The sequence below is a fragment of the Heliangelus exortis genome, chromosome 21 (genome assembly GCF_036169615.1).
Source record: "Heliangelus exortis chromosome 21, bHelExo1.hap1, whole genome shotgun sequence".
Lineage (NCBI taxonomy): Eukaryota > Metazoa > Chordata > Aves > Apodiformes > Trochilidae > Heliangelus > Heliangelus exortis.
In genome coordinates this window covers 8,068,792-8,095,942 of record NC_092442.1, presented here as the reverse complement: position 1 = coordinate 8,095,942, position 27,151 = coordinate 8,068,792, and the positions used below count along the sequence as shown (strand labels likewise).

The window sequence follows — 27,151 nt, the reverse complement described above, 5'->3', positions numbered from 1 at the left end:
GAAGTCTGCTCGAAATTTTAGATACCTCCACCATGCAATGTGGTTCTGCTATCCAGCCTCCTTTGGTGGTTGCTTTACAATGCCAAGCCCACACATGAACATCTTCTTCCAGTAAAAAGAAAACTAAACAATCTGAACCTGACCTTTCAAAAAGGAAATCAAATGTCTTTCAGTTCTCCTGGAAGCAATTTCTCCTCCCCAGTGCAACTGGAAGAGGAGAATCAGTCATGGCCTGTGACTCTTAGATCCTCTTCTTGATGTGCAAAGACACATGGTCACCTCACATACAACAGGTCCATGTTCCTGCATTCCTATATTTATACACTCCAAACAATTCTCCTTTTAGGATTAGTATTCTTCTTTCATGAAGTTGGAATTTCCTTTCCACCAGCACACCAGTAACTGCTTTTCCCACTCCTAGGCATGCAGTATGATTTGTCAATTCTCAGAGTGAAATGTGTCACTAAGGAAATTTGGAATTACTTATTTTTTTCCCTAGCAAAATAAAGCTTGAGGCAAATCAGGTAAAAGCCTCCTTGTGTAACACAGTAAAAATCTTTCTGGGTTAGTAAGAAAAGAGAACACAGAACTGAGTATCACAACCAGCCAGGGAAACTCAGCTTGGTTTCACATTCTGCAGCAATCCAAACATCATTAGGGCAGAGAGTGAACTTTGAACACCAACTTCAAGATGTAGAAATCCCATTTTCACCACCTGCTACAGCTTCTTTTGTTTCCTTTCCAAGCATGAAAATTTCCCTCTGTGGTACCAGTCAGGGCATTCATCAGCCTCAGCTCTCTTCCAAGTAACCAGCCTGGGTTCCTCAAAAGACTCCTGCTGAGAACATCAGCTGGAATGGAGCTGCTGACCTTTTGCAATGGAATTCCCCCTAGTTTTGTGTATGGTTTTCCTCACCAAACCTTGCATCACTTGAGCTGATGCTGTTTGGAAAATTATCATTTATGGCAGATAATTTGAATTTGCAGCATTCCTGTGAAACCTCTGCTTTGCTATGGTCCAGAAGATGTTCTCTCTCTTTACCTTCATCTTTTAACACTTCACCTTGCAGCTGTGCAGGTTATTTTCAAGTACCTTCAAAGTGCCAATTCACCTCAACATCTGCACCTGGAGTCACATTTCCAGTGCCTGCTATAGCCTGTACCCATCAATCTATGTTTGCATCTGTGCATCACAGCTGTAGATATATTTAAGTGACATTTTTTTGTAGGTGTGAGGATTTTATGGTGGGTTTTTGTTTTTTCCTTTTTGTTGAACTCTTTAGATATTCTATGTGGAGGCTTAGTCAACATTTCCTTGGAGACTGTCAAATATTTATGCAAGTCTCAGAGATCTCAATTTGAAATTAATGAAGGCTGCTCAGCCAGAACAATGACAAATCTATTCCATTTACCTGCTCAGCAGGAGGAGGCAGCAATACCTACAAAAAGGGAACCCACAGCATGGTTTTCTGTTTCTCAGGTTTCCAAAGGCCTCTGAGAAATACAGCAGAATCTTCCTCTTTGAAGGCTCTACTTATCCCCAAGATTATTTAATCATTTTTTAATCACAAAAAGGGGGAACAGACAAAGTGGTTTGATGACCATATTTTCAAGAACAAGTGACAGAAACACTTTTCCTCATGGCACCTGAGAAAGTTTTTCAAGGTAATTTAAGTCAGCAGAATCCTGAAATGATTTAGGGTGTTTTTGAGCTGGATGCTGCAAAAAAGCTTGTTAGCTCACAAAGATTAACAGAGAAAAGGAAATTTTCCTTTTTATCATAAAATACCTTTATATTATCCTTTTTTAAAACTAGATTTAAAAGTTAAAATCCATAGTAAGAACTATTTTAACTGTAATAGAACTCAGTGGTCTCTTGCCACATGTGGGAGACTTTGCTCTAAGGATGGAGGAGGACAACTCTTGCCAGCAAGAGGCAGAACCACACAGCCTGAAGTGCACAGAAAGAAATTCAGGGCCACCAGACAGTGTCTTCTGGAGGTGCAATTAAAGTAACCAGTGACTTCCACTCAGTCTTAGGGAGCAAAAATTTGATGAAGTGCAAGTACAACCAGAGAAAGACATTTGAAATAAAGATTTCAATAGAAAAAATTGAAACTACACAAGACTCAAGGATGAGAAAGCTTTGACCAAGAAATTATTTTTTGCACCAATAAGGGATATTCCTTTACAAGAAATCTAGTCCAATTTTGTTTAGCTAGCAGGTAGAAGGAATTAGTTTGAGGAAAAATGAGTACTATTCAGGTGGTCAGAGTAGATGGATCCCTGAAATCAATGGTGACTTCAAACACCTGTGAATTACTTGCAGGGTGTTCCTGGGCACAGTGTGAATGACAGATCCAGAGCACAGACAGCCATACAGAGGTACTCACGTATGATCCCATCTGCATTGTCCACGTGCTTTGGTAAGTAGTGTGCTGAAAGATCACTCTGCAGGACTTCATCTGAAGCTGCTCTAGCTAAAGCAGAAGCCAAATATGAAGGGCAGTTACTGGAAAAGAAAAAAAAAATACAAAAATAAACCCTCAGAAAGATACTTTGATTTATCAAGGTCATCTGGAGTCAGGGAAATATATAACAATATTTTTCTATAAACAAACAGGAATTTGAACTAAGATTTGTAAAACAAATGATTTTTACTTTGCTGGACAGCACCACAACCCTGCAGCAAGACTTTAAACTCACCATGTGGATTTTAGCCACCCTGTTTCACTCTTATGTTCTTAAGTTTTAATGTTCCATTTCATAACCTCTGTGTAAATGCTTTTCCAACTTAGGCTTGACCTCCCCTGCCTGTCCTGCAGCTCCTGCCCTGTGGACATTTCCTACCTCTGCTTTATCTTATCCTAAGCCTTTCTGCCCAGTATCTCCTCAGATGTGGAGTCAGGGTTCCAAAAGATAAGAGAAGTCTTTAGGTCTGTGTGTCCAAAACCTCACCAAGGGACACTGAAAGTTAAGGCAAACCCAGAGCAGACACAAAGTTGATGTGCAAAAGGTTAAAAAGCCCCCTGATGAATGATGTCTATCAAGAGTAAAATGGTTTTATCTCACTTATTAAACCAGGTATCTCCCATGGTTAATTAATCCATAGCAAACCAAGGCCACTTTAATGTACATCCTCTCATTCAAGAGGAGTTTAAGACCTCCTTATGCATCACTTTGTACTTCCCATTGCTCTGCCTTAACTTCTCCAGGGGTCTCTTGCTGCCATGGCCTGGAACTTCCAGTTCCCATGGTTGTCACGGGGGGTAAGAGCAGCTGCAGGTGCTCAGTGCAAACCCCAGTCAGCTCCAAACACTATTTACATGTCCCTGCAACCAGTTTCTACCAGGAGCTCTTTTATCAAGCTGAAGATTATGTTTCCATTACAATGCTAAACCTGCACAAAAAGGCACTAAAGATGTTGTTAGATAAATTAGAGGATTTTCAATACATCTTTCCTGATTCTCTGGCAGCACGGGTGTGTTCAGAACACCCAGAGATGCATTGTGGCAACCCTGGAATAACTCTGCTAAAATAATACATCAAGCCTCAAAGTGGGCTGTTTCCATGAACTAACTTTGAGAAAAAGCTCAACTCAGCCCACATATTAGTTTGTTACCAGCTTAACAAACAGCTCTGCTCCTGCCTGATAGCAATTAAGTGGTGAAGACTTTCCAGATATTTTCTCTGAGCTATTCTTCTGTGCTCTAAATCTAATCTAAGGTCTGCTACTAGAATAAGAGGTGGCAAACTTAAATTCTTATTGCCTGAAAGCTGGGGGTTGAGCAGCTTGTCAGTTTTGATGCAGAAGGTAGAGAAAAGAAATCAGCTGAAGGCTTTCCTTCTATGTCTGGCCACTCTTTGTCCTAATAATAACCAGCTGCTGGCCTAAGAGTTTAATTGCCCTTGACATTTGTTCATCACAAAGCTTCTTATGGAGCTGTTAGAGGACTGTGCCATGTAAGCAGGGAAGTGACCAGTTGCAGACAGATGACTTTCTCTTCCTGATTAGCACTACTCAAAATTTACTTCTCTCCCTTGGCTCCTGAGAGGCATTTACTTGAATTACTTCTCCCCTTCAAGGAAGAGCAGACTGCACTGGAGGTTTTTAAACTCTTTTTAAAATAGATGAGATGTTGCAGTGAAACCACCACCAGGACACTTCATTACTGCTATGCCAAGACAAATGAAGAACTGGGATCTGGAATGTCTGGGATCTTTGTTTCCATAATGAAAGTGAACATTTAGGGGAGCACCTACAGCATCCCACCAAACAGCAAAGACCCCACTCAAATGATCAGACATTGCCATGCAGGTGGCTCTTACCCATCCTCCCAAAACCCCAAAAAAGCAGCCAGGATCCAGGGGCAGAGGGGAGGTGAACTGTGTCAGCTGCTGCCATAACTAAGGATTTACCTGTTGGCTGCTGCAAAGAATTTCTTCTGCCCCATTCTAGCTGCTCAGAGGTCATTAGTCAGTAAGTTATGACAAACTGAAGCTGGGAGGGCATGATCTTGTTTAGCAGAGAGCTGAGAGCTGGAATGCCTGTGTCTATTCATAGCCATGCCACTAATTCAGCAGCTGACCTTGGAGGAGTCACTTCACCACTCAGACCTTCAGTTCCTCATCTACAAACAAGGGATGATGATAATGTCATTTCCCAGGGGAGAGGAGGAGGAGGAGGAAGACTGGGGAAGGCTTAATTCAGTGTTCATAAATATGCTGAGATCTCGAGGTGAGAGCACGACTGAAGAGAAGAAGATTGTGGGAGATATTTTCAATACACAGAAGATTTATGGAGCTTTCAGACTTCTTTTCTCACTCCATTTTCTCTGTTTTCATGCCCTGCCAGAAACTCACACAACAGCTCCAGACAGGTTTTGTGTCATGCAGGCAGCTAACTCAGGGTTCATAAACAACTGCACAAGGTAACCACATTTTTAGAAAAGCTGAAGCATTTCAAAAGGAGAAAACCAGGACAGACAGACATCAAGTTCTTAAAAACTCAGTAATGCTTGGGGTTCCTGGAGCATTAGCACTGCTGATGGGAAAATGATGCTACAGACACGTAAGTGCCCCTGGCCAGAACACCCAACCAGTGCCACCAGTGCTCAAAATACCCAAGGTTGCCATGGTCTGGTTCTGCTGAGGCATCACTGGCCCAAACAAAGCAGGAAAAATTGACCCAAATGTCCTGGTGCCTTTCAAAGGCCAAAATGGTCTGAGTAAATCACCAACCAGCCAGTGTTCCTATTACCTCAAGGATCCCCTGACACTCCAGAACAGCAATTGTTTTAGTTAGAATGAAGAATGATTTAAATAGAAATGCTATTCAGGCTGCTGCAACACAAAACAGCTCCACAGGCAAACAGTAGAAAGCATGGTATAGAGTTTCACAGAGCAATCCAAGACCAAGAACATGACCTGAAAAGAACCAAGTACAGCACATTCCCATGAGGCCTATAATTTGCTGCCTTAGTAAAAGACTTTGTAGGGATGACAAGCTAAGAGCACCCTTTCCAAAAGACATTACACTAGGGATGCAGTTTGGTAAATGCCCCTGTGTTACTGTGGCCTGTCAAAAACCATGATGGAAAGCAAGTTTTGTGAGATTAAATTTAAAAGAAGTCTCATTTGTCCCCAGCCTTTATTTACAAAACACTCCAAGGTCTCATGAGACTTTTTCCAGATGGAGCTTCTGGTAGAGCCCGGGAGCTCTTTGAAGAAGCCTTTAAAGTCCTTACTATTGAAATTCTCATGCTGTGAATGGCAGCAGTGATGAGCAGAGAAATTCTTTGGGAAGATCCTTTGGCTGTTTACCCATCCCTCCCCTTCAGCCTCCTCCTCTTGCAGTGGCCATGCAGAAAGACACCAGCTGAGGGGCTTCTGTTTGCCTCCTAACTCCTCTTAAACCAGGCAGGGCTCAGGGAGGAATATTCTGCTGAGCAGCCCTTACACCCCAAACTGATTATGGATGTATCTTTATGTCAAGCAAATGCTATTTTCAGCTCCTGCCCCTGCAGGTTCTCCTCTTCTTACTCACAAAGCTCACTCTGGCCAGGGCTGTTCTGCTGGTGAAAGTTTTGATGCTTATTTAAAAGCTGTTCACAGCTTTTTTATTTTTTCATTTGTGGACAAATGGAGTATGGGGTGTTTTTTTTCCCCCCCTAACACATGGTGAAATCCTGTGCTAGATTTTAGCTGCTGCAGTGAGGTACTAAAAAAACCAAAACACATACACAGACAAAAAAGGAAACAAACAGAAAAAAGAAAAAACAGTGCACCTTTTAAAATATTGCATAACCAAAGCTCCTTGAGAAGTCATTTGAGCTGGCAGTGTTGAGACAGTAAAGATGCTTGATAAATCTGTTTGAAAGAGCTGAAAATGTGCTACACAAGGAAGCTGCTATCTATAGGCTGCACAGAGACAGCTGCCTGGTCACATTGAAAATTATTCTGTCCTTGTGGTGACAGTTGTAAGCAACAGAAATATAATACACAAACTATTAGGAATAAACACTCTTTCTGATGTGTTTACCATGTTCTGTGCAGTCACCATGGTGGTACCTGCAGGGGGCCAGGGCCATTCCCACCAGCCCTGCCACCAATTTGCAGAAAATGGGCAGACTTCTACTTATCTTTCAGACTCAACACATCTTTTGAATTTGATTGAAAGGGGCCTGGGAGGTTAATCTTAGCAGGGGGAAGAGCAGGCAGGCTGAGCAGGCACAGAAGCCTTGTTCCCTCACAAACCCACCTTTTGAAATCACCTTCTACCAACGATGCTGCTGGGGTTTCCTCTGACAACACCAGGTCACCAATCTTTAAATTTCAAACCAAACCCTTAACTTCCAACGTGCTGTTTCCAACCCAGGAATCAGATGCAGAACTCTACTCCATTTTCTGCTGTGCAGCTTCCTTCCTCTGGAGGGGAAAGTGCACGTGGCAGTACACAGTGTCAGCAAGGCAAAGTAAAAAGGTCACCTTTGTCTCTTTGATGAGGTAAAAATGTCACGAGGGCTCCTGTGCATTTAAAAGACAAATGGCTGCTGACCACAAGCCACTCCTAAATGTTTGTGATTTAATGACTGTCACTAAAATAGGATTGACACTGAAGGGGAGAGCCAAACCACATAAACAGCTTCTACAGAGCCATTCCACTGAGCAGATTGTCTCTGTGTTATCTTTGAAACCTAATTCTATGATGTCTCTAACTCATTCTCACAATATGGCAGTTCTGAGGTTACTTATATTTCAATCTCTGTAGAGCTGATGCTACCAGCATTACAGGCAGCTTTTAAAATGACAGGAGTTGTCTATTACAATGTGAACAACCCTTAAAAACACAAGATGAATCTTTCAGGAGCTGAAAGCCAAATTACTGCAAGAAATTGAATTCCCAGAAGTGTCTGTGTGATAGTTTTCTTCATTACATCAGAGCGTTGGAGATACAAAGTTTGCTGTTGAAAATCATATTCCAGGACTGGAGTCCTTCACAGCCATATTACAGCCATCTGTCACTAAAAGAGAGGTAAACCTGGACTTTGAAGGAATGGGAACTCAAACCATTTTATTACAGAAATAATCCCTGAACCTCAGTCACAGTACTGACATGTTGAGGGTGTCATCTGGACAGCAGTCTCCCTCTGTCTAAATCAGATTCTTGTCTATTTGAGCAGCAAGATTGTGAGGGATTGGAGAATCTTTCATATAATTTTAATTACTGCTATAAAACACATTTGACAAAACCACAAAAATATTACTATAAAATTTAAAGAGTGTCAGCAAGCCATGTATTTGACAGGCACTTCCTATAAAGCTGAGATCTTTAAGATTCAGCTGTGTAAAAGCAAACACATAGTATTTAACCTATCATTAACTGATCAAAACAGAGCTAATTTATTGGAATTACCCATCCAGGAGACTTTCAGGAATTTCTGCTGAGATAAAAGAGCCTTCTGGGGTTTGTTGTTATTGTTTCTCAGGGATTAGCTTGCACATTTACACGGGGCATTCTCTGCTCCCACAGAAATGCTTGGGGAGTGCCAGGCATCCCCTGTAACCAGAGACTGCTGCCCCCCCTTCCAAAAAACACTCACTGCCCACTTAGCATCTCCCTGCCTGGAGTGGAAACGTGCCTGGGATCCCTGCAGGATGCACCCTTACCTGACCAAGTCCATTCCTTAACTGGAAAACTGATGACAACAACAGCTCCCTCACAGGCAGTTTCTCTGAAGCCTGTTGAAAAGCTCTACAGGACATTAAAAATGTCATTGATTTTTCTCTCTTTGGCCCTCAGTCAATCTGAAAGTCAGCATAATTCAATATCTTTCTAGTAGTTCCATTAGCAAAGAAAGGAATCCGTGCCTCAGCCTGGGCTGCCTTATTGGAAAAAAGTAATTTAATTTTACATCTGAAAGTGTGCCAACATCAGCATAAAGCTGTACACAGTATACATCAAATTTAATTTATAAATTCTGGATGTTGTCAAGGCAGAATGAGAAGCTGTCTAAAATCAATGAGAGTGTCCAAACTTGTTCTGAAGATACTTACATATCTTCTTTTTTTATTTCAAGTTTTTGATGTCCTAATTGGGAGTTTTTGATGATTTCTCTCCTTGCTTATAAAATATTAATGCCACACTATCTAAAAAAGAAAACTTTGCAGAAAACTTTCTTACAGCAGGGACACTTTGCCCCTAAAAGTTCAGGCATACAATTTATTCAGCACTGACTCATCTCCTCTATTTTCTTGCTGTTAAAAATAAACTTTCATTGATACTTGCCTTAACCTGAAGAGAGATTCTGTACAAATTTGACATCAAATTTAAATAGGAATCACACAATTCAGAGCATCTGTTTTGTTTCAGATTAACGTGCCAAAGTCCCCTGATTGCTAATCTAAAAGAAACAGATATTGCATTGTTACAGTTAATAACTTCATTTCAAGAAATGAAACCACATGCTTCACAGCAGCACACGTGACTTCTTTTGTATCTTTACCTTTTTAAGGCAAATGAATGTAAAATGTCTTCTTTTAAAAAGGGTGAAGATAATTAATCTGCAGCCCCCACTCAAAAAACAACTTTCAGTAACCCAGCAGAGAGCTGGTCCCCAAATAACTGTGCTTGTTTTGCAGTATTTATCTTCCTGTAAATGAGAAAAAATAAAACCTGCAGGCCAAGATTTTCAAATGACATTTGATCACTTAACTTCTCTCAGCTCATTGAGCAAATATCAAATAGAAGGCAAAAAACACCCCAGAAGATTTATGACCACTGAGTCAGCAGAGAATGTTCTCCTGCTCCCTTCTCACTCTTGTGCAACGCAGTTCATCATACAAATGGCTCCAGTGTTTATGCCAGATGTAAGATTAGATAATTAGTCATCTGAGTCCTGGATGTCAACTCTTTTGTGATACAAAATTTATTCCAAACGCACCATTTATAATCAGTTGACTTGCAAAAGCATTCTGGTGTTATACAGTAATTCATCTCCTGATGTACAGCCAAACCTCTCCCTGCTGGAAAGATCCGTGCCTGAGCTTAGCCCTCCCAGTGACTTCATTTTTGGTCTGCAAATAGGGATAACTGACCTTTGGAAAGCCATTTCAGCTCTAAGGATGAACAGTCCCAAGAAGGGAGAGATATTATTAATTATCCATAAACTGGGAATGGAACAAAAGAATCTGCACCAGCACATACTGCTGCTCTTTTACCTACTTTCTCTCGAGCGTGACAGGCAAGATAATGAAACTGAAAGCAAACATGAAAAGACTTTTCAGTACCCCTAAAAATAATGCTGGTTTTAACTATTAGGAGGCTCAAAAATTGTACAGTGGGCCAAATTAAAGATTTTAACTGAACCCTAAGTTCAAAATTACTGATGCACACAGGCTGGAGGGATAAATGGAGCACTAAGGGTGTGAGCTTTTAAAGGAAGAAACCTTTACTTACTCCAGAAAGATCACCTCCTTTCCAGAAAGAATATTGGAGGATTTAGGGGTTTAGGGGTTTTTTTGTCTTTCAAGACAATCAAAATGTTTTAGCTATTCTGTTTCACGTTAAAGTCCCTAATGCATTCTGTTCTACTGAGCCACATAGTTATTTCAGTCATTCCTAATAAATAACAGTTGCCAGTAGTAGTTAAGCCAACAGATCTGAATTATTTATAGTGTAGAGGAACAGAAAGGCAGATAAAATGCATTAGGGCTTTAGGTTGCTCCTGCCTGAACGACTTAGTGGCAGCCTATAGATGTTTTTCCATAGGCTGGAAAATATTCTGCTTCCCATCTTGGTTTAGGGGATTTCCTAAAGAGACAGGAGCCAAACCTACTGCTATCCATCATCAATAATCACATTCATGGAGAGAGGGTAAGAGAGAGTCTCCAAAATACAGTACATTCCCTCTTCCCTTTAGCTGGAAAAAAGCACAGATGTCATCTTCATTTTACCATGGCAAATCCATCTTCACATTCAAGGGTGGAGCATGGAAATCCCAAGTCCTGTCTCTCCTCTACACCTCTTTTTTTAAGAGGTCACAAAAAACCAACAGGGACAGAAGTTATCTTGGCAATACCTGACAAGTTATGTCAAACAGTAGCTGACTTTGTGCTCTTTGTGGCTTCAAAGATGCATTCAGACATCTGTCTTGATTGACTGATGGGAGAAGGTGTCTCTGCTGAGCTACATCTGGGTAGAAATTTGGGGGAAAATCTTTGCTTTCCCACCTTGTACTGACACCACAGGGGACTGGCTGCACCAGTGTGGATGGAACTCACTACACACAATTGATTCAGAAGGAGAACCCTGCCCACAGAGGAGAGGAACCGGGGGAGTTACTTGTAGCAATATAAGCTTAAACCAGTTTGCCTTTTACAGTTCACCTTTGCTTTCTGTATGGATCCACTTACAGCAGGAAATGCTGCAAATTGCAATGACTCTGAGGAGTAAAAAGAAGAAAAAAATTAAAAGGTGGAGAGGTGAAAAAAACCTAAAAACCCTCTTGCTGCCAAATGCTAAAGTAACAGGGAAGGAGGGGGAACAGGTCTTTCAGTTCATGTCAGGTTATTAAGGCATCTGAAACCATCTCCATCAGGGAGGGATGAGCCAGAGTATCCAAACCATCAAGCAGGCTTAAGTGACACGGATCCCTGCGCCTCCCCGCTCCCCCTGCCTTGGCTCAGCTTCCCCACTCTCCCAGTTCAGAGGCTTATTTGAAACCTGCACTCTGATTTTCCTGAGGCTTTGTGCTGGAGGTGCCACGTCACAGGAGTGACCATGCTCAGGAGCTGAGGAAGGTGGCTCCAGCTTTGGGTAAAGCAGCTCCTGAGCCTGCGTGGCACCCGGCTTGCCTGCAGTAGGCAGCTATATATAGAACTTCTTGCGCACAAAGGCTACAGGAGCTGCTTCTGAACCAGCTGAGGATTTCAAACAAGCCTGCAGTGCTGTAGCTTCTCTCTCAGCCTGCAAAGGACAGTGAATTATTTAAAACTTGGAGAACACGTCCTAAAATTATTTCCAGCACCGTTTAAAAAAAAAAAACAAACTCAAACCCAAACAACCGTGCGCGCATTCCAACCACCGCTCGGAGGTCAGCCCAACCTAAGAGCTGTCACCTTTTTTAGCTGTGACATTACAAAGTAAATCTTTGAAGATTATAGACATTGTTTGTCTGCCACGGACTTCTCAATAGCACACAAATTCTACTCACCAAAACGTGGGGCTCTGTTTATGCAAAAGAATCAGTCCTTTTCTGAAACCCCACTCATTCCAGTTTGTATCAGCAATGTTTGATTAACTCGATTCCTCCTGACCTCAGGGGCAGTATTGCTGCCCCCAGCCTAAGGCAGCTCAGTAACCCAACACCTCTTCTTCCTCTTACCCCCCTCAAGGCAGACTGTCATCTTTTCCTGTAAGTTTATTATTAAACCTGTGATCTCTTCAGAAGACAGATGAGCTCTAAATAGAAGGAAGAATCTGTTACACAATGCCTCGAGACAGGCCTTGGCGCACAAAAGCTTCAGTAAAATAAAAGTGGAAAGGGGATGGGAATCAGTGGGACTGCCTTGTCCCCAGGGCTGGACTGTGCATAGCCAGACCCACAGAGGAATGTGGGATCTGTGTGCCCAACTTGGAGTTTGATTTCTCTGGAAGACAAACAAATGCAAACAAGCACCGTTTTCTGGAAGTTATATCAGAATCTGGCAAAAAAACTTCAGCAGACATCTTCATCAAACACAACAGAACTTGTTTGAAGCTCCATGAACCAGGATTGTAAATAATACAGGAGTGAGGGCTGACTCAGCCCTGGTGATGAGTAGGCTCAAAGCTTCTTCAAATGGAGCAGTGTCACAGTTATAATCAGCAGCTAAGAGAGTTACTTAGGAGTCACACTATCAATTACAATGGCAATACATATTCAGGGAGTAAGTGATATGCAGACAGAAGAGAATATGAAAGCAAAACATTAATAAAAAATAAGGAACCTTTGGAGACAAATTATTATCTTCTATATCTCCGGTGCCTTACACATTCCCAATTGATTTAGAACCTAAAAATAAATTATTACTTCTACCAGCACTGACATACAAGCTACCTTGGATGAAAAACAGCAGCTTGCTTACCATGGATAGAAATGTTCCACAACTGTTTTGAACAAACAACAAAAAATGGACCATGCTAGAAAGAACAGGGGAATCTATGTAGGAACTGAAGTTACCCAAGTCAAAATTTAACCAGGATAATGTGAATTTAATCTCTATTTTCTATACCTTTGATGGGATTGTCAATAAAATTGAGAATGGTTAGAATCCCCTTTCTACTTAGATATATCAGCCCTCAATCTACATCATCCTCTCACCATTTTTTGGCATTAAACTGAACATTGAAGAAAAATACCCAAATTCAAGGCTGAAATACATGTATGGCTGTATAGATGTGTGTGTGTGTTTCAGTATGAACAAACACCACAAACTCCTTGGGAAAAGGATGGGATGATTACTAAAAGAGGCAGAAGATCTAAAGCCACACAGCTAACCCAGAAAACACATCACTAAACCAGTGTGCCAAGTAATATTTTGAAAATCAAAACCTCAATCAATTTTGCCCCCAAATCACCCAGCCAGTGCCAAATCTACCAAAAATAATGGCCTTAAAAAACTAAAGGAACAAAGAGGCCTCAGAAAGGCACAGCCTGGACTAAGGGCAGCAGTGAATTAGGAAAGCAGCTTTGTAACCAGAAAAGAACAAAGTCAGGGAGAGGCAATCATGTAAAGATGAAATGCAAGTTTGCTTTCTCAGTTGGAGCAGAGATTTCTGTGAAGGAGTTCAAACAGAGCATGAGAAGAGCTGTAAGAGTGCTTGAATTTTTAACTGTCAAGAAAGCACCAAATGTAAATAAAAATTAAAATATATATATAAAAAAATCTGTGTCATAAATCCACACTGAAAAATAGCAATGAATTCTTTCTGTTGGATTTAGCTGTAAGAGACTGCTAATGGCATGCAACTGGATCTATCAGAAGTACAGCCAGGCAGCACAAAGATTGCCTCAAGGGCAGAGAGTTTTGAAATAAAAATACAGGGGGTGAAGCTGTGTGAGGGAGCTTCTTATCGATGCACGGAGGCAACAGGAAAGCCACAGCTGTGATTGGTTAGACTGAAAATCATACACCCAGAAAAAAAATAATCAGGAGCCCCAGCTGAGCTCAGAGATAACGTAGGAAAAGTTAATGTTAAAGCAGGACTTGAGCTATAATAGCACAGGGGTGGTAAATTGGAAGATAAAACGTGATAGGAGAGGGAGCTCTGGTCCCAGTTCTGCAGCTGATAAATGACACAGCTGCCAGCAAATCATTGAATCCCTACACATCCATCCATCCAGGTGTCAAATAGGTGCAGTGCCTTAAAGCTTCAGAAGAATACTGTGAAATTTAATTCATTAGTACCTGGAAACAATGTTTTGATCCTTGGACAGAAGGTGCTGGGAAAGGACAGCACCTTACAAAATTAAGACTTAGCCAATAAAATATGATTGGATTTACTGTAGTGAACTCCTCCTCTGTCTCTCTCCCGTTGCAGTCCCTGGGTCCAACAACTGAGTGAGCTCCTCACTTCTTTGTCTCAGGTTGGTAGGATGAGAGCTGTGGTCACAATTCAGTGCTGGCTGTGGGCTGGGCAAGCAGCAGTTGTTCCCATGATGTACAGAGAATATAGGATGAATCCTACTTCATCCCTGTAGCCACAGATATTATTCTAAAACCTGATGCTAAAAAGTACTGTAAAAAGCAGATGGAAAGTTACAGGGTGTTGGAAAGAGGTCCAGATCTTTCTCCAAGTTATAGGGAATGAACAGTTAGGGGCTTGAATTGGCACAAGCTGAAGACATCAAACACTTTCAGAAATGCAAATGAGGCACCTTGCATAATTAAACTCAGCTATTTTCCTTTAGTCTGAGGGGAAGCAAAACCCCAAACTTCCAAAAATCTTTACCAGTATAAAACACTGTACACATTTTTATATATGCAGAAAAGAGGTGTGTTCAGTCCACACTGTGTGAAAGGCTTAGACTTTCATTAGCTCTGTTTCTATTTCAGAACAAAAATCCTAATTCAAATGAGAATATTAATCTGTAGCAATATGAAACAAGGATGAAGGCAAGGGCAGCAATATGAGCTCCTCAGGGATCAAGGAAATGAAACAAGTGTAATATGCTGTAGCTTTGTTATAAAACAATAATGGACTGGTGACAAAAATCTCAGCCTTTCATCAAAACTCTGTGTTTTCTAATATTCAGCCTGTTCTTTTTGATCAGAGCTGGTTATTTAATCCTCAGCCATGCCACATTTTTGCTGAAATCATGCATTTGATTGAGAGATTCGTATTAGGACCAAAGGCAGCAAGAAAATCAATTAATTCCCAAATAAAGTACAGCAAGGTTGGAGCCTTGGCACTGGCACAATGTCCTACAGGCAGCAAAAAGCCTGCAGGCCTAGATGGCAGCAAAAAAAAAATGTTCCTGACAATAAAATAGAGACATAAGCTCAAGGAGCCACCAAACAAAGGAAGGGAAACCAATGCACCCAAGAATGCAAATCCATTTCCCTCTGCCATTCAAAGCCCAAACCAACCCTGCTCTCTTCCCTGTGGCAGGAGGTCTGAAAAATCCAATAAAAAAACCTGCCCAGCTCCCCCATTTATAGTTAGGTGTTAATTCTTTATATTTAGCACAGCTTGTCAAGAAGAAAGCAGAACTGCACAATTCTTCCTGAGTCTCTTCTGCCTTTTAGCTATGAATCACCATGATGTTGGGAAAAAGTGAACTTAATTTAGGCAACACAGGAGGGTAAATTACATAATTTTTTAAGGTCTCTGATCAAGGGGGCTAAATTTTAAAAAATTATTTAATGTCTCATTCCTCCATCTTCCCCCCTTTTTTTTTAAAAAAAAACCAAAAAACAAGAAATTAAAATTTCATTACTCTTCAGTAGATGGCATCACAGGAAACAACCAGAGACCTGGACAGGAGGGAAAAGGGTTTCTGCATTTGATGAGGACTTTGAATCTCTGCTGTGCCCCCTCCCTGGCAGCAATGACTTAGAGGAACAAAGAAGTCTTCCTGCAGTGTTCTTCCTCCTGTAAAATATATATGGCTTCCATCTACCTAGTGTGAAGAAAAATGGGAAAACTGCAAACAAATATTAGCATTTACAGCCATCTTCTCTACACAGAAATCTAATCTTGTTAAAAAGAAAACCTCTGTTTTGATAGAAAACTTCAATTCAGATGGAAAAGGAGGAGTATCTGTGCCCTTTTTAGTACATGTGTTGAGTTCAATGTGATCTCCATTGAACACAACAGTGAATCTTGCTGATTTTAACACCTCAGTGATCAAAGCTTTCCTCTGACATTTAATAGTGGTTCTGAAAGGCTTGCAAGGAAGAGAAAAGTAATGTACAATAAAACATGTCTGAGTAGCTCTCTTACCAAAAAAGAAAGGAAGAAAACCCCTAATAGAATCATTGAGATTAATTTGCATGTGTGTTACCACAATAATTAAAGATGTCTTTCTTATAATGTGAATGTCTCAGGCATTTCATTCATAAGAGAGATTGACATGCTGATAATATTTCACTTCCAAGTTAGAAAGTATTTCTCTTTCATTGCAGCTCCTCTCTGGAATTTATTAAAGGAAACCACTGAGAGACTGATGAGAAGAGAAAGAACCAGTAAGTAACTTTAAGACACTTCTGCAGCCTATATCCACCACAGCCTTTGATATGGGACCAAAATGGGGGAAATAATGACATTTGCTCCTCTCCATCTGTTAAATTTTCTCCCACCCCCATCCCACCCCTTTTCCCAGTGCAAACTGGCTCCTCCAGGCACACCTCTGCTTTGTCTTGCCCCACTCTGAAGAGCTGAGGATTCATGGAGAAGACCTCCCAGCTTTTCTTTGGACATCCTTCCAGGCCTATTTTCTCCAAAAAAGGGACTGTGGTGATGTGAAGGTGCAGAAAAAGAAATGTGAAACATGAGATTTCCTCAGGAAACAGAGGAAATTAGAGGTAAAAAAGTCCTGGCTGTACTACAGGATATTCCAATTATCAGTCTCTATAGATCCCCCTGTGTTTCACTGCTGGAGATAAAATGCCTGTGAGAAGTGTAGTATTTTAAGGAAACTAAAGCAGCAAACAATTAAAAAAAAAAAAAGGCAAGCTGGTTTCTCACTCTATGTATTTAATTTTACGTTGTTTCCTGATGAAACTCTCAGTAAGTGGGAGTACTCAGGGAGACACTTGGATTTACATAAATTTGAGACAGAAAAAGGCTGTTAGACAAAGCCCACTGCACTGCATGGTTGGGATTGAATCTTCCAGTGGAAGTAACATCAGCCTCCAGACACACTCAGAGTGCTCAGTCTCAGGCAAAACACATAATTTACCTTCAGAATATCCTCTTAAAGCCATTCTGCTGCCCTCTCCTCTAGCACAATATTTCAAGGTTGTTCATGCATAATATGTAAACCCTGAGCTATGACTTTCCCTTGCTTTTAAGCAAATGAAACCCATCCTCTCACTGTCAAAAACTTTAAATATGCCTATATGCTGCCTGATTTTACCCTTCCTGTAGGGAACACTACACATATCACAGCAACACTCAGCAGCTAATACAGTTCAGTATAAAACCACAGAAAAATTGAAAAATGGAAGGTGTACTTTCCTTTAAATTTCTGCTAGACTCACCTTGATATATTGCATCATCATACAGTGGGATAGGTAATAAGTACTTCTGATTTTTTCCCATTAAGGCAAATTAACTCAAACATCAGTAACTCTTTGATAAGAAACTTCACCCTCTAAAGAGCTGGGTGAAGCCTCAGCCACTCACCAGGAGATACCAGAATCCTCAGCTTGGCAAATGCAGAAGATACTAAAAAAAAAAATCATCCATTTGCTGTTTTGTCCCCAAACCCCAGTGCCCCACAGTCAATGTCAATGGCAAGGAGCCTGCAGCACAGTGCTTGAAAAGAGTTTACTGAAAGAACTGAAAGAAGAAAAAGAATTCAAAGGCACCCCAAAATTTTCCTTTGAGAGGCACATTCTTTCAGCCACTCCTGGATTTGTATTCATCACAAATTCATTGCTCTTTGGGGGGAGGAGGAAAAAAACCCAACACCCAACATTCAGGTTTGGAAAGACAAAAAGCTAAGATTGAAGTATGAAGAATTTGCAGGCTGTGCTAAAAACCCCAACAGATGGCTGCAGAGGGAATGCATGCCCCAGTTCACTGCTGGGCCCCAGAGCCCCTGCAGTGAGTTCCAGCTCCTCACCCATCAGCCCAGTGCTCAGCTGAGGTGCCTCACACAGCCAGGGCTTGCTCACCAAAAGGATGCTCAAGCTGCAGCCATTCTGTAATGCCTGCTGGATTCAAGGAAAAATGTCTTTTTTTCCTTCAAACTTTTTTTTCTCAGCTAGATAACAGACAAACTGCTTCAGCTGCCACAAAGATCTTAGGTTTTAAAATGCAAACGATAGAGGGGAGCAATCAAAGAGCAGTGAGAATGATCAAAAGTTCAGGAAATGTTAATGAATAAAATGATGAGGCATAAGGAAACACAATAATTCACATGTGAAACAAAGAGTCAGGTGAAGACATTATGTTGTTTGCTGTGCTGATGTGGAAGGGACAAATGAGAAACTTTAAGAGGAGAGATTCAGACTAGGCAGTAAGAAAAAGCTTCCACCTGTAACTAAAATTCCCAAGAAATGGAATAGACTGCATGAGGAAGCTGTGGGATCTCCACTGCCAGAGATTTCGAGAGGAGGTCAGAGAAGTACCTCTCAGGATATGGTTTAGATTTAGCAAGTTCTACCTTGAGGTAGGAAGATGGACTCAATGACCTCCTGAGCTGCTTTTCAGCCCTATTTTCTCTGGCTTTTCTATTCTATTAAAAACATGTGAAATTTCCCTTAGCTCTTTTCCTTGAAAGGAAGGAGGGTAACTGGAGAGCCGTGGTGTCTCCAGGGCATAGCCCTTATTAATTAACCTCATAATGTAACCTGCAGGAACAGTGTGTGTGTCCCCCTCCAGTGCCTGCCCTACATAAAAGCTGTTTTCTGGCTGCAGAATGTAGAGCTTGATCACAAAGATCCTGGTGTGTCCTAACTCACTGCAATCAATGGGAATTGAGGGAACTAATTATGAATTGTAATCAGGCCCTAAGTCCAAAGCAACAGGAAGGTTTGCTTTTAGAATCAGATTAGTTACTTAATCATCCAAAACAGGCACCCAACAATACAGAGCCTGCCTGGGGATGATGAAGCTTTTCTCAGGTCCAGAGCTTTGTGTCTCACATTTCCATTGAACCCTTAAAGAAGGAGAAGCCAATTTTCTACCAGAGCAAAATCTCCCAGGCATTTATTCTGGTGATAAAACATGATGTGGTTGTTCCTCAGCCAGGGATGCTCATTTATGGTTGTAAAAAGATGCAGGACTGAAGAACCAACACTTTTAAATCTGTCTGTAAAAACTGATTCTGGAATGATTTCAGTTCTTCTAGGCCTGGCCTGCTCTATTTAAAACAAAAACATATATTTTTTTTCCTAGGGCAGCATCTCCCATGCAGACAGATCTTCAGGTACATTCTACTGGCAGCCTCTTCCTTTAGCAATATTTTTTGTCTCTCCACTGTTCCCATCCCAGCTGCTGATAATCAGAATGGAGAGACTTAATTACTGTACCTTTCAGCAAGGCTTTAATTTTATTTTTGTTCTTTCTGCTGCAGATGCCCATGAATCAGAGGGTCACTTGAAGTACAGCATTCAATTTAATTATATTCACAGGCATTTTTATCATTAAACAGGTCAACTTATTGAAAAAAAAAATCCTTATTAAGAATAATGGAAAGCCTGTCAGGCAATCCAGAAGAGTTTCACTCTGAAAGCTCTCACATCCATTTGTTTAGATTTGTTTACTAAGCACTGGGCAAGACCCCACTGAATGAACATGACAGCATTAACTGAAACTGCACCTAATATTTAATTACAAGTGGATTTTAGTGCTGACTTACTGGCTGTTTTCATGGCAATATTTACCAGTATTCATAAACTGATTATTATCTCTTAATAAAAGCAGGGAATGAGAAAACCAATGTAAAAGGTCATTGGCTGAGAATGTGACTGTGTTTTCCTGCACTCAGCCTGGCAAAACCCTTCCCAATAACAGCATTTTATACAATCAGGTCCATTCCTCAGGTAGGATAGGACTCCTTTTCAGATAGGACACTGCCTTAATTAAATGCCAGGGAGAATGTCTCTGGTGGCCTATCCTCACATGAACTAGATCTAAAAAGAAAAATCCATGCTGCTCACAGAAGACTTGATGAGCAAGGTAGAAGATGGTAAAAATGCTGGAGAACCACTCTGGATATCAGAGAACAGATGAGGTCTCCTAGAAAGCTATTTTCATGCTTAATTATTACACCTCAGTACTTAGCATGGGTCATTTCAAAGCCATCCTTCTGCATGTTTGTGCTACATTCTGCACTCAGCTAAGCATAACTTGATTTCTGTGTTATTTGTAAAGCTAAGTAGCCAAGTAATTAGACATGCTGTGTATTAATGCTCCCCATGTTCTTTACTTTTTGTGTTCTAATAGCCTATAACCAGCTTATTCACCTATTTATTTAAGGGGATGGGCAATACTTATTTGGAAGATAGCTGTTGTTTTTAACCAGTTGTTGTATCTATATAAAAAAAAAACATCAGCTCAGTTATTCAAAGCTTAGAAGTCTTAAAAAGGTAAGTACACAACCAGGATGCAAGATTTTAATTTGGTTTTACTTCTTTTAATTACAAAACCTGTTTACATTCATCTTTATGTCCTTATGACACAGAAAAGAACTCAAACTGCAGGGACAAGAGGTTACCACAAAGAATTAGCTTAAAGGAGCCTGACTGCAAACCCAGTTCTTATCTGTACTTGAAGGCCACGGGGAACATTTCTCTAATCCCCCCAGGCTTACTTTGTAATGCTGGTAACAGATAACCACAGACACATTCATACCTAGACCAGAAAAACTAGAAGCAATTTCAGCTCCTGGAAAAAGCTGTGATTTCCTGATTCCTGAGATATCCAGCTACCATCAGAGTAGTGGCTCTCAGAATCCAGAAAAACAACGTGGTGTTATCATTACCCTGAATTCTCCTCTTTCAGTTTCAATTTCCTTTTCAACATAAAAGTAAACATCCCTCCGTGGCAGCCCCACGGCATGCCCAGAACCACAGACCAAAGGCAGGGACCACGTGGATTTTGTTTGACATAAATTGTTGCTCCTCATCCAAGTGGCAGCTGATTGCAGAGCCTCAGAGGGGTCTGGGTTTGAGCAGAGAGAACTGAGGCAACATCTTTCTCAAGTTTATTCAACCCAGGACACATCCAATCACACGGACATCCTTCTGGAAGCAGTTATTGTCAGCTGCTAATGTTGCTTCCTCTGCAGCTACTATCTCACCTCCTCAGCTGTCTCCCCTCCAGCTGATGCTGTTCCTGCCCTGCTCACACTGCCCTGGAAGAGGAGCAGCTCTGCCTGCAATAGATTCAGCTGCTGCTCTCTGGTGATCTATTTTTGCTCAGATGATTCAACTTAATATGTTCCTCCAGTGTACAAGGCTGACCCGAGTTCTTTTAAGTTATGACCTAAGGAACAACATTTGTCATAAAAATTTCCAAGACCTTAGGTTCATATGGAAACAAACCTGAAGTCCAATTAAAAAAAAACCAAACAAAACAGAAAAAATACACAAACTTCCTTCCCTCTGCAACATAAGTTACACTGCAGTGGCACTAAATTATGCTTAATAGTCTCCAGTTAGGTCTCATGCTGCTTACATAAATATTCCAAGTATTAGATATGTGTTCATTATGTCTGGACACTGTAGCAGGGATATTTCAGATTATGACTTAGACTTAAAAAATAAGGTTCCTTATTCTTTCAAGAAAAGGAAAGTCTGGAATTCTTTAATAAACTCAAGTAAGAATGAATTCACAAACCGAGCACCATATATTTCCTTCACTCCAATGAATGGATACTTTGGTTTTATCCAAGAATTATCTTAGAACTACATTCTTAACACCAAAATTGCTTTCAAGCAAATCAAGATTCTTTTGAGAGTTCTGAAACATAATATTATACTTTGTTATCCCCAGGTTTTGTCCGTTCTTGCAAGCAGAACATCCAAGGAACATTTTGATACCTTTGACCCATCCCTTGCTTCCTGGTTGCTGCCACAGAGGTACAGTGCCTGCCTATTTAACCAGAATTTACTATATGAATTTGTCACCTTTTTTGGTTACCATTTTTACAGATTCCCAAGGTAGCTTCCTAAATAAGGTCACCACAAAGAAATTACACTGTCTCTAAACAGAAACAGAACACAACTCGCTTCTTATGCTCCACCACCTCACTCTCCTTGCTCACTGGTTTCTTCTCCTGCATCTGCTCCCATGCAACTCTCCTGCTCACACATTGCTCCTTCTGCAACTCTGCTGTCTGCCAAGTGACAGTGACTAGAATCCTAATCATGTCTTCTTTGTCACTCAGCACTTGGGAGGACACTATTCCTGTCACCTCCATGCTAGTGAACAGGCACACAAAGCAAAGCAGCTTGGAAGCACAACACAAAAAGCTGAGCGGGAAGGGAGCAGCAAAAGCAAAGCCCCAGCCAGGGATGATGGAAATAGCAGTGAGGTGGCAACTGGAAACAGCTTGGACTCCAGACTCCCAGGAATGTCCAGAAATACACTGCTGGGGACTGGGAGTCTCAGGATCCAGGCTCTCACTTCTTGTATCCCAGTGGGATTCCAAGCGATGGTTACAGCGCCCGTCGGAAATCGCTCCCTGACCCCAAGAACCCCCAAGTTCAATATTTAAATTTAAATTTAAATTAAACTCAAAGGGAGAGGAAAGAAGGGCAACAGAAGTTAATAACAAATAGCATGAAAAGAATAATGATTTGCCACCCAGGTTAGTTCCCTAGCTTGGGCTGTAGATTTATATTTCAATATGGTTTATATTATTATAAACAGATAAAACAGAACTTCAGGGCAAAAAGGGAGACAGAGCAAGTTTCAAACAAAGGCCTAAACCATACCAAAATGAGGGTGGAAATCAGCAGCTCCCACAAGCTTTTCTAATTCAGTATTAGATTTGCTGCCACCTATGTCAATCCCCTACATTTAGGGCAAGGAATGATGGGGCAACATCCAGAATGCAAATTGCATTCAGTACAAAAACAGCTGCAAAACGGAGACTGAGCTGCTGTGACACCTGCTAAAGAAATCATTGATCACAGGAGAAATATTGGTTGCAAATCACAACACCACTCCTGAAAAACTGAGTATCTGCATAAGTTTCTCATCATATTTCCAGACTCTCAGCCACAACTATTTCTGTGAAAAATGTGATTTTACAATTTCATAGGTGTGTGTTAAGAGTTAGTGCATAATGTCAGAGACATCCCACAGTCTACAAAATGCCATAAAGGTGACATGAGGCATATTTCAAACTGACACTTGACTGCTTACTAAAAATTTTGATTGTAGTTTATAGCACACAATAGTGGTAGATACAACCTGCAAGGTGGAATTCATTACATACAGTACCATTTCTTCCTATTGAATCCAAGTGCTTGTTTAAAAAAAGAAATTATTCGGGATGCTTTTTTAAGTGGAAATTTGGAAAAATAGACAATATCTAATCTTAAAGTTCTACTGAATTTCTGTTGCTATAACAACGTGTGGAAACCCTTTTCCTGTTGAGGACATCTGTAACTATTTTTACATGCAACAGCTGGATGTGTCTGTCTGAATGTCCCTCATAAGAAGTGTTTTATTTGCTGTCTTTGAATAAGCTTTTAATGGAATGACAAATGTCAGAGTCCAGCAGACCCAGGACTGAAATTATCTCTGCTATAAAACAGGCAGTACCCAGGAAACCTGCAAAATGAGCAACAGTTTGATAAAGATTGTCTCACATTCCCTCCATGCTCACACACCTCCTCCTCCCAGATTTGGCACCAGAACAACAAGGACACACAAAAAAATCTTTATAAATGAGTAAAATAAGTAGAAATAAGTATATAATAAGTATAAAGAAGTATTAAAAACTCTTTGATCTGAGGAGATACCACCTTTGTATTTGAAATTTGTCTAAAATTTACCAATATGATACCAAGAAGCTGGTTTGTAATTTCCTGTAGAACAAAGGCTGTCAGGCAGTGGGAACAACCAGCACCCAGCTGGGATGCCCACAAACATGTAGGTATGTAACAGCTAAATGTTCTCATCTTACTCTATAAAAGTTTCTCATTCAATATAAACAGCAATAAAACCAGTGCTAAACACAAAGATTTCTCCAAAACAACAAAAAATAGCTGAGCTATCTCAGCACCTTGCAGAATTAGCCCACGAGTAATTTTGCCCCCAAATCACTGATATCTGCAAGAATGGAAATGGAACTGTGGTCAAAATCATCCATTAAATGCAGCTCAGACAACTGAGGGAACACACAAATTGTCATCTAGAGAAGACATTTTCATTTCAAAACTCCCCTTTCTCTTATGCAGCACTGAATTTATTGTTACTGCATCCTAGTTATAATACCATACCCATATAATGAGTTACTCAACTGTCCATTCCCTGTGAGGATTAGGAAAGAATGAATTACATCCTAATGCTTATTACAAGCCACTTCTCCCATATGTGGGAGAGCTCTGCAGGCCTGGTAAAACCCAAATCCTCACCTTCCTCAGGCAGAGGCAACCTCCAGCACTGCAGAGGCTTTTGGAGCATAAGGAGTAACAAAAGGTTATGTGGATTCCTGAAAAATTCTCTCCTACTGTTTCCATAAAGACCTGTTACTTATGAACTGAAATCACAAACAAAAAAACCACAGATTCCACTGGGCTGCTGGGAATATGCAATGCATTATACAGAGATAATAACTGTGTATGTGCCTGCTGCACGTGGATTACAAGAAGAATATTTCCTTTCTTTTTTCAAGAACAAAAGAGGAGGGCATGGCATTTTGTGAGCAGGGTCCTGTATCTTTTTTCTTTCAGTTCTGATTTTAGCTGTAAATACATAATTACTGTAAATGCATCCAACGCCTACATCATTTCTAAAACAGCACAGAATTGTTCCTATTGCATCTGCTGATCAATAATTACTGATGTCATGCAGAGACAGGTAAATTGCCAGTGCTTTAGCCTGGGACATTTCACATTCACACAGACGCCTACGGTTTAAGGCAACAGTTAGCAATACAAAAGGCAAAACCAGTCTTAATTTTTTTTTGGTAATAATTTGCTTCCAGCTGATCGCCCAGCACATTAAAACGTACACTGAAAAAGTTTACTGAGTATGACTTGGGTGTCCAGAAGATTTGCAGCCCAGTGGCAGACAACAGTTTTGTTGATACTTTTTACGCTGAATTTTGAGAGAGCTTCCTGAGAAGTTTTATTCAATTACCCAGTTAATATCAAAGAACATGTGTGGTGTTGCTATTCTGCCAGGGCAAGAATTCCATACTTTGAAGGGTGGCCTTTTGGGCAGACCTAGTGGAGTCTTTATTTAAGCTGCATGCTGGAGAATTGGACACAGTATTGAGCTCGAGTGTGATTTCCACACTGCTTAATACACAATGCAGCACAGAAAGTACAGACCACAAGGCCCAAAGAAGTATTTTCTCCACAGTTCTCTAAAATAATAAATAAATAAGTAAATAAATATTAAGAGCAGAGATCTGAAACAACTGAAATCCAGTGTCTTGAAATGGCAGAAATTGTTCTGCCACGATGCCCTGGTAGCTAAATAACTCTCTGCACAAGTCATGGATATATCTATATATATATGTGTGTGTGTGTGTGTGTATATTTGCTGCTGTTGGTTGTTCTTTAGTAGAAAATAAAGAAAAAAATGTCACGGGGAATAAAATTGCCTTGGAATGCAGCCAGGACTAAGCAGACCACTTCTGCTCCAGGATTCATGAGCCATGGGAAGGCCACTCTGAAGGGCCACTCATAAAACTGGAGACTGCAGTGTGCTACAAGGCAAAGACACAGAGCAAAGTATCCAGGACCTGGAAGTCTGACAGAATGGGCAACCTACTTGCAGAGGATGGCAAGCAAGATATTTGTTAGGATATGGCAAAAAAACAAGTAGTTCAAGCAACTTAAAGAATTTGAGAATGACCTTGTGTTAATCAGGTTAGCAAGCCCAAGGGAGTGGGAGTGAAATCTCCTTACTTATTAAGATCAGTCTTGATTTTAGAGATAATAGGGACATAATTACAAGTTGGTGAGGATGATGTGACCTCCAACCCATCTTTTTAATCCTCATCTAGAGACACTGAAGGTAGTGAAAGTGGAAAATAAAAGGGAGTAAGGAATAATGCTCAGTGCCCAAGCCCAGTGGAGAAGTCTTCAATAAAAACTGTGCCAAATTTTGTGGAACTGAAAGAAAGGAAACATTTTAACACCACATGAAATGAGATCCCCATCTAATGAAGCCTTTCAACACCTCTTGTCAAATCAAATGCCTTCAATCCAGTCCCAGTTTAACAGGGTGGTTTACAGCTGTGACACTCCAAAAGAGAAGGAAGAGGACAGACAGTGACCTGGCCAGAGCAGGATGCACCCTGCCAAGTAACCTTCCAAAATGACTGCTCTTTTCTGCCTGGCATTTTTATTTACTGTGTCTACTACAATGTTTTTTGGAAGTAAGCTCTCAGCAATCAATCTTTAGAAACACACCAGGACTTGGTTTTTGCACAAAGGGCTACACACATCTGTAACTTCCCAGGTGCTACCATCTGCTCCTGTATTAGAATTTGTACCCACAAAAATCTGTTGGTACAAAATTCTTTCAGCTACTATAAATACCTTTGGTTTAACACTGTTTTTTAAATGAGGAAGGTTTAAAAACTAAGAAGCAAGAGCTGTGTGTGAAGATCAGAAAAACCTAGATCCCTAACAATGTAGACTTCTCAATCAACCTTCTGACTCCTAACTTGATGCTTATTAACTGCTTTTTTTTTTTATTATTAAAGATGTGGTACAAAACAGACACTAATGCATAGAAGATAAACATTAATGCTGACTTCAACATTAGCAGAAAACTAACTCGGAATTATATTCTCTCAACTACTCTGTTTTTCTAAAATTTTATATCAAAAGTTAGACAACTGAAAAGACTTTTTCTGTCAACAGTGACTGACCTTGAATTAGACCTCAACTTGACAGAAAACACTCCTGAATTTTCAGTGGGTACCCTGCTCATTTAAAGACTGTCAACATTCATAATATGTAAGTGACCCTGATCCTCTGTGCTGAAATTCTAAAAAGTTCCTTTCATAAAGAGGATCAGTTCTTCACAGTCAAGTCACACTAAAACATTACCAAACCTTTTTAATACAATTTTTCCAAATGAATTATTTAATATAAAAAATCCTTAGTGATTTCAAACTGGTTTTGCTCTCTGTTCAAATTATTATATGATTCACAAAGTGAAATCAAAAGTTGCTGCATAAATTTAATGCTATTTAACAAATCTAAGGTTTAAATAAATTTAAAGCAGAAATGGCAATAA

At 40.5% G+C, this 27,151-nt stretch overlaps 2 protein-coding genes across 4 annotated transcripts in view; one reads left to right on the top strand and one right to left on the bottom strand.

The window, feature by feature from the left end:
- The window catches only part of PPM1E (protein phosphatase, Mg2+/Mn2+ dependent 1E), a 57,154-nt gene that overhangs the window by 10,445 nt on the left and 19,558 nt on the right, over window positions 1-27,151 (bottom strand). The window contains exons 1-2 of one of the 3 annotated variants that reach the window (XM_071765560.1): window positions 11,715-11,793; window positions 2,394-2,512 (exon numbers count right to left, since the gene is read on the bottom strand). Coding sequence is in view for 1 of the 3 variants with exons in the window: in XM_071765558.1 (XP_071621659.1) it covers window positions 2,394-2,512 (119 nt within the window). In the remaining 2 variants the exon portion in view is untranslated. Of the gene's footprint in view, window positions 1-2,393; window positions 2,513-10,843; window positions 10,923-11,714; window positions 11,794-27,151 lie in introns of those variants that run through there. The other 2 variants (XM_071765559.1, XM_071765558.1) reach the window with 2 other exon arrangements.
- TRIM37 (tripartite motif containing 37) overlaps window positions 1-27,151 on the top strand; it is a 64,968-nt gene that overhangs the window by 35,812 nt on the left and 2,005 nt on the right. The window contains exons 27-28 of the transcript XR_011730184.1: window positions 16,171-16,230; window positions 21,713-21,798. The gene's annotated coding sequence lies outside the window, so the exon portion shown is untranslated. The remainder of the gene's footprint in view (window positions 1-16,170; window positions 16,231-21,712; window positions 21,799-27,151) is intronic.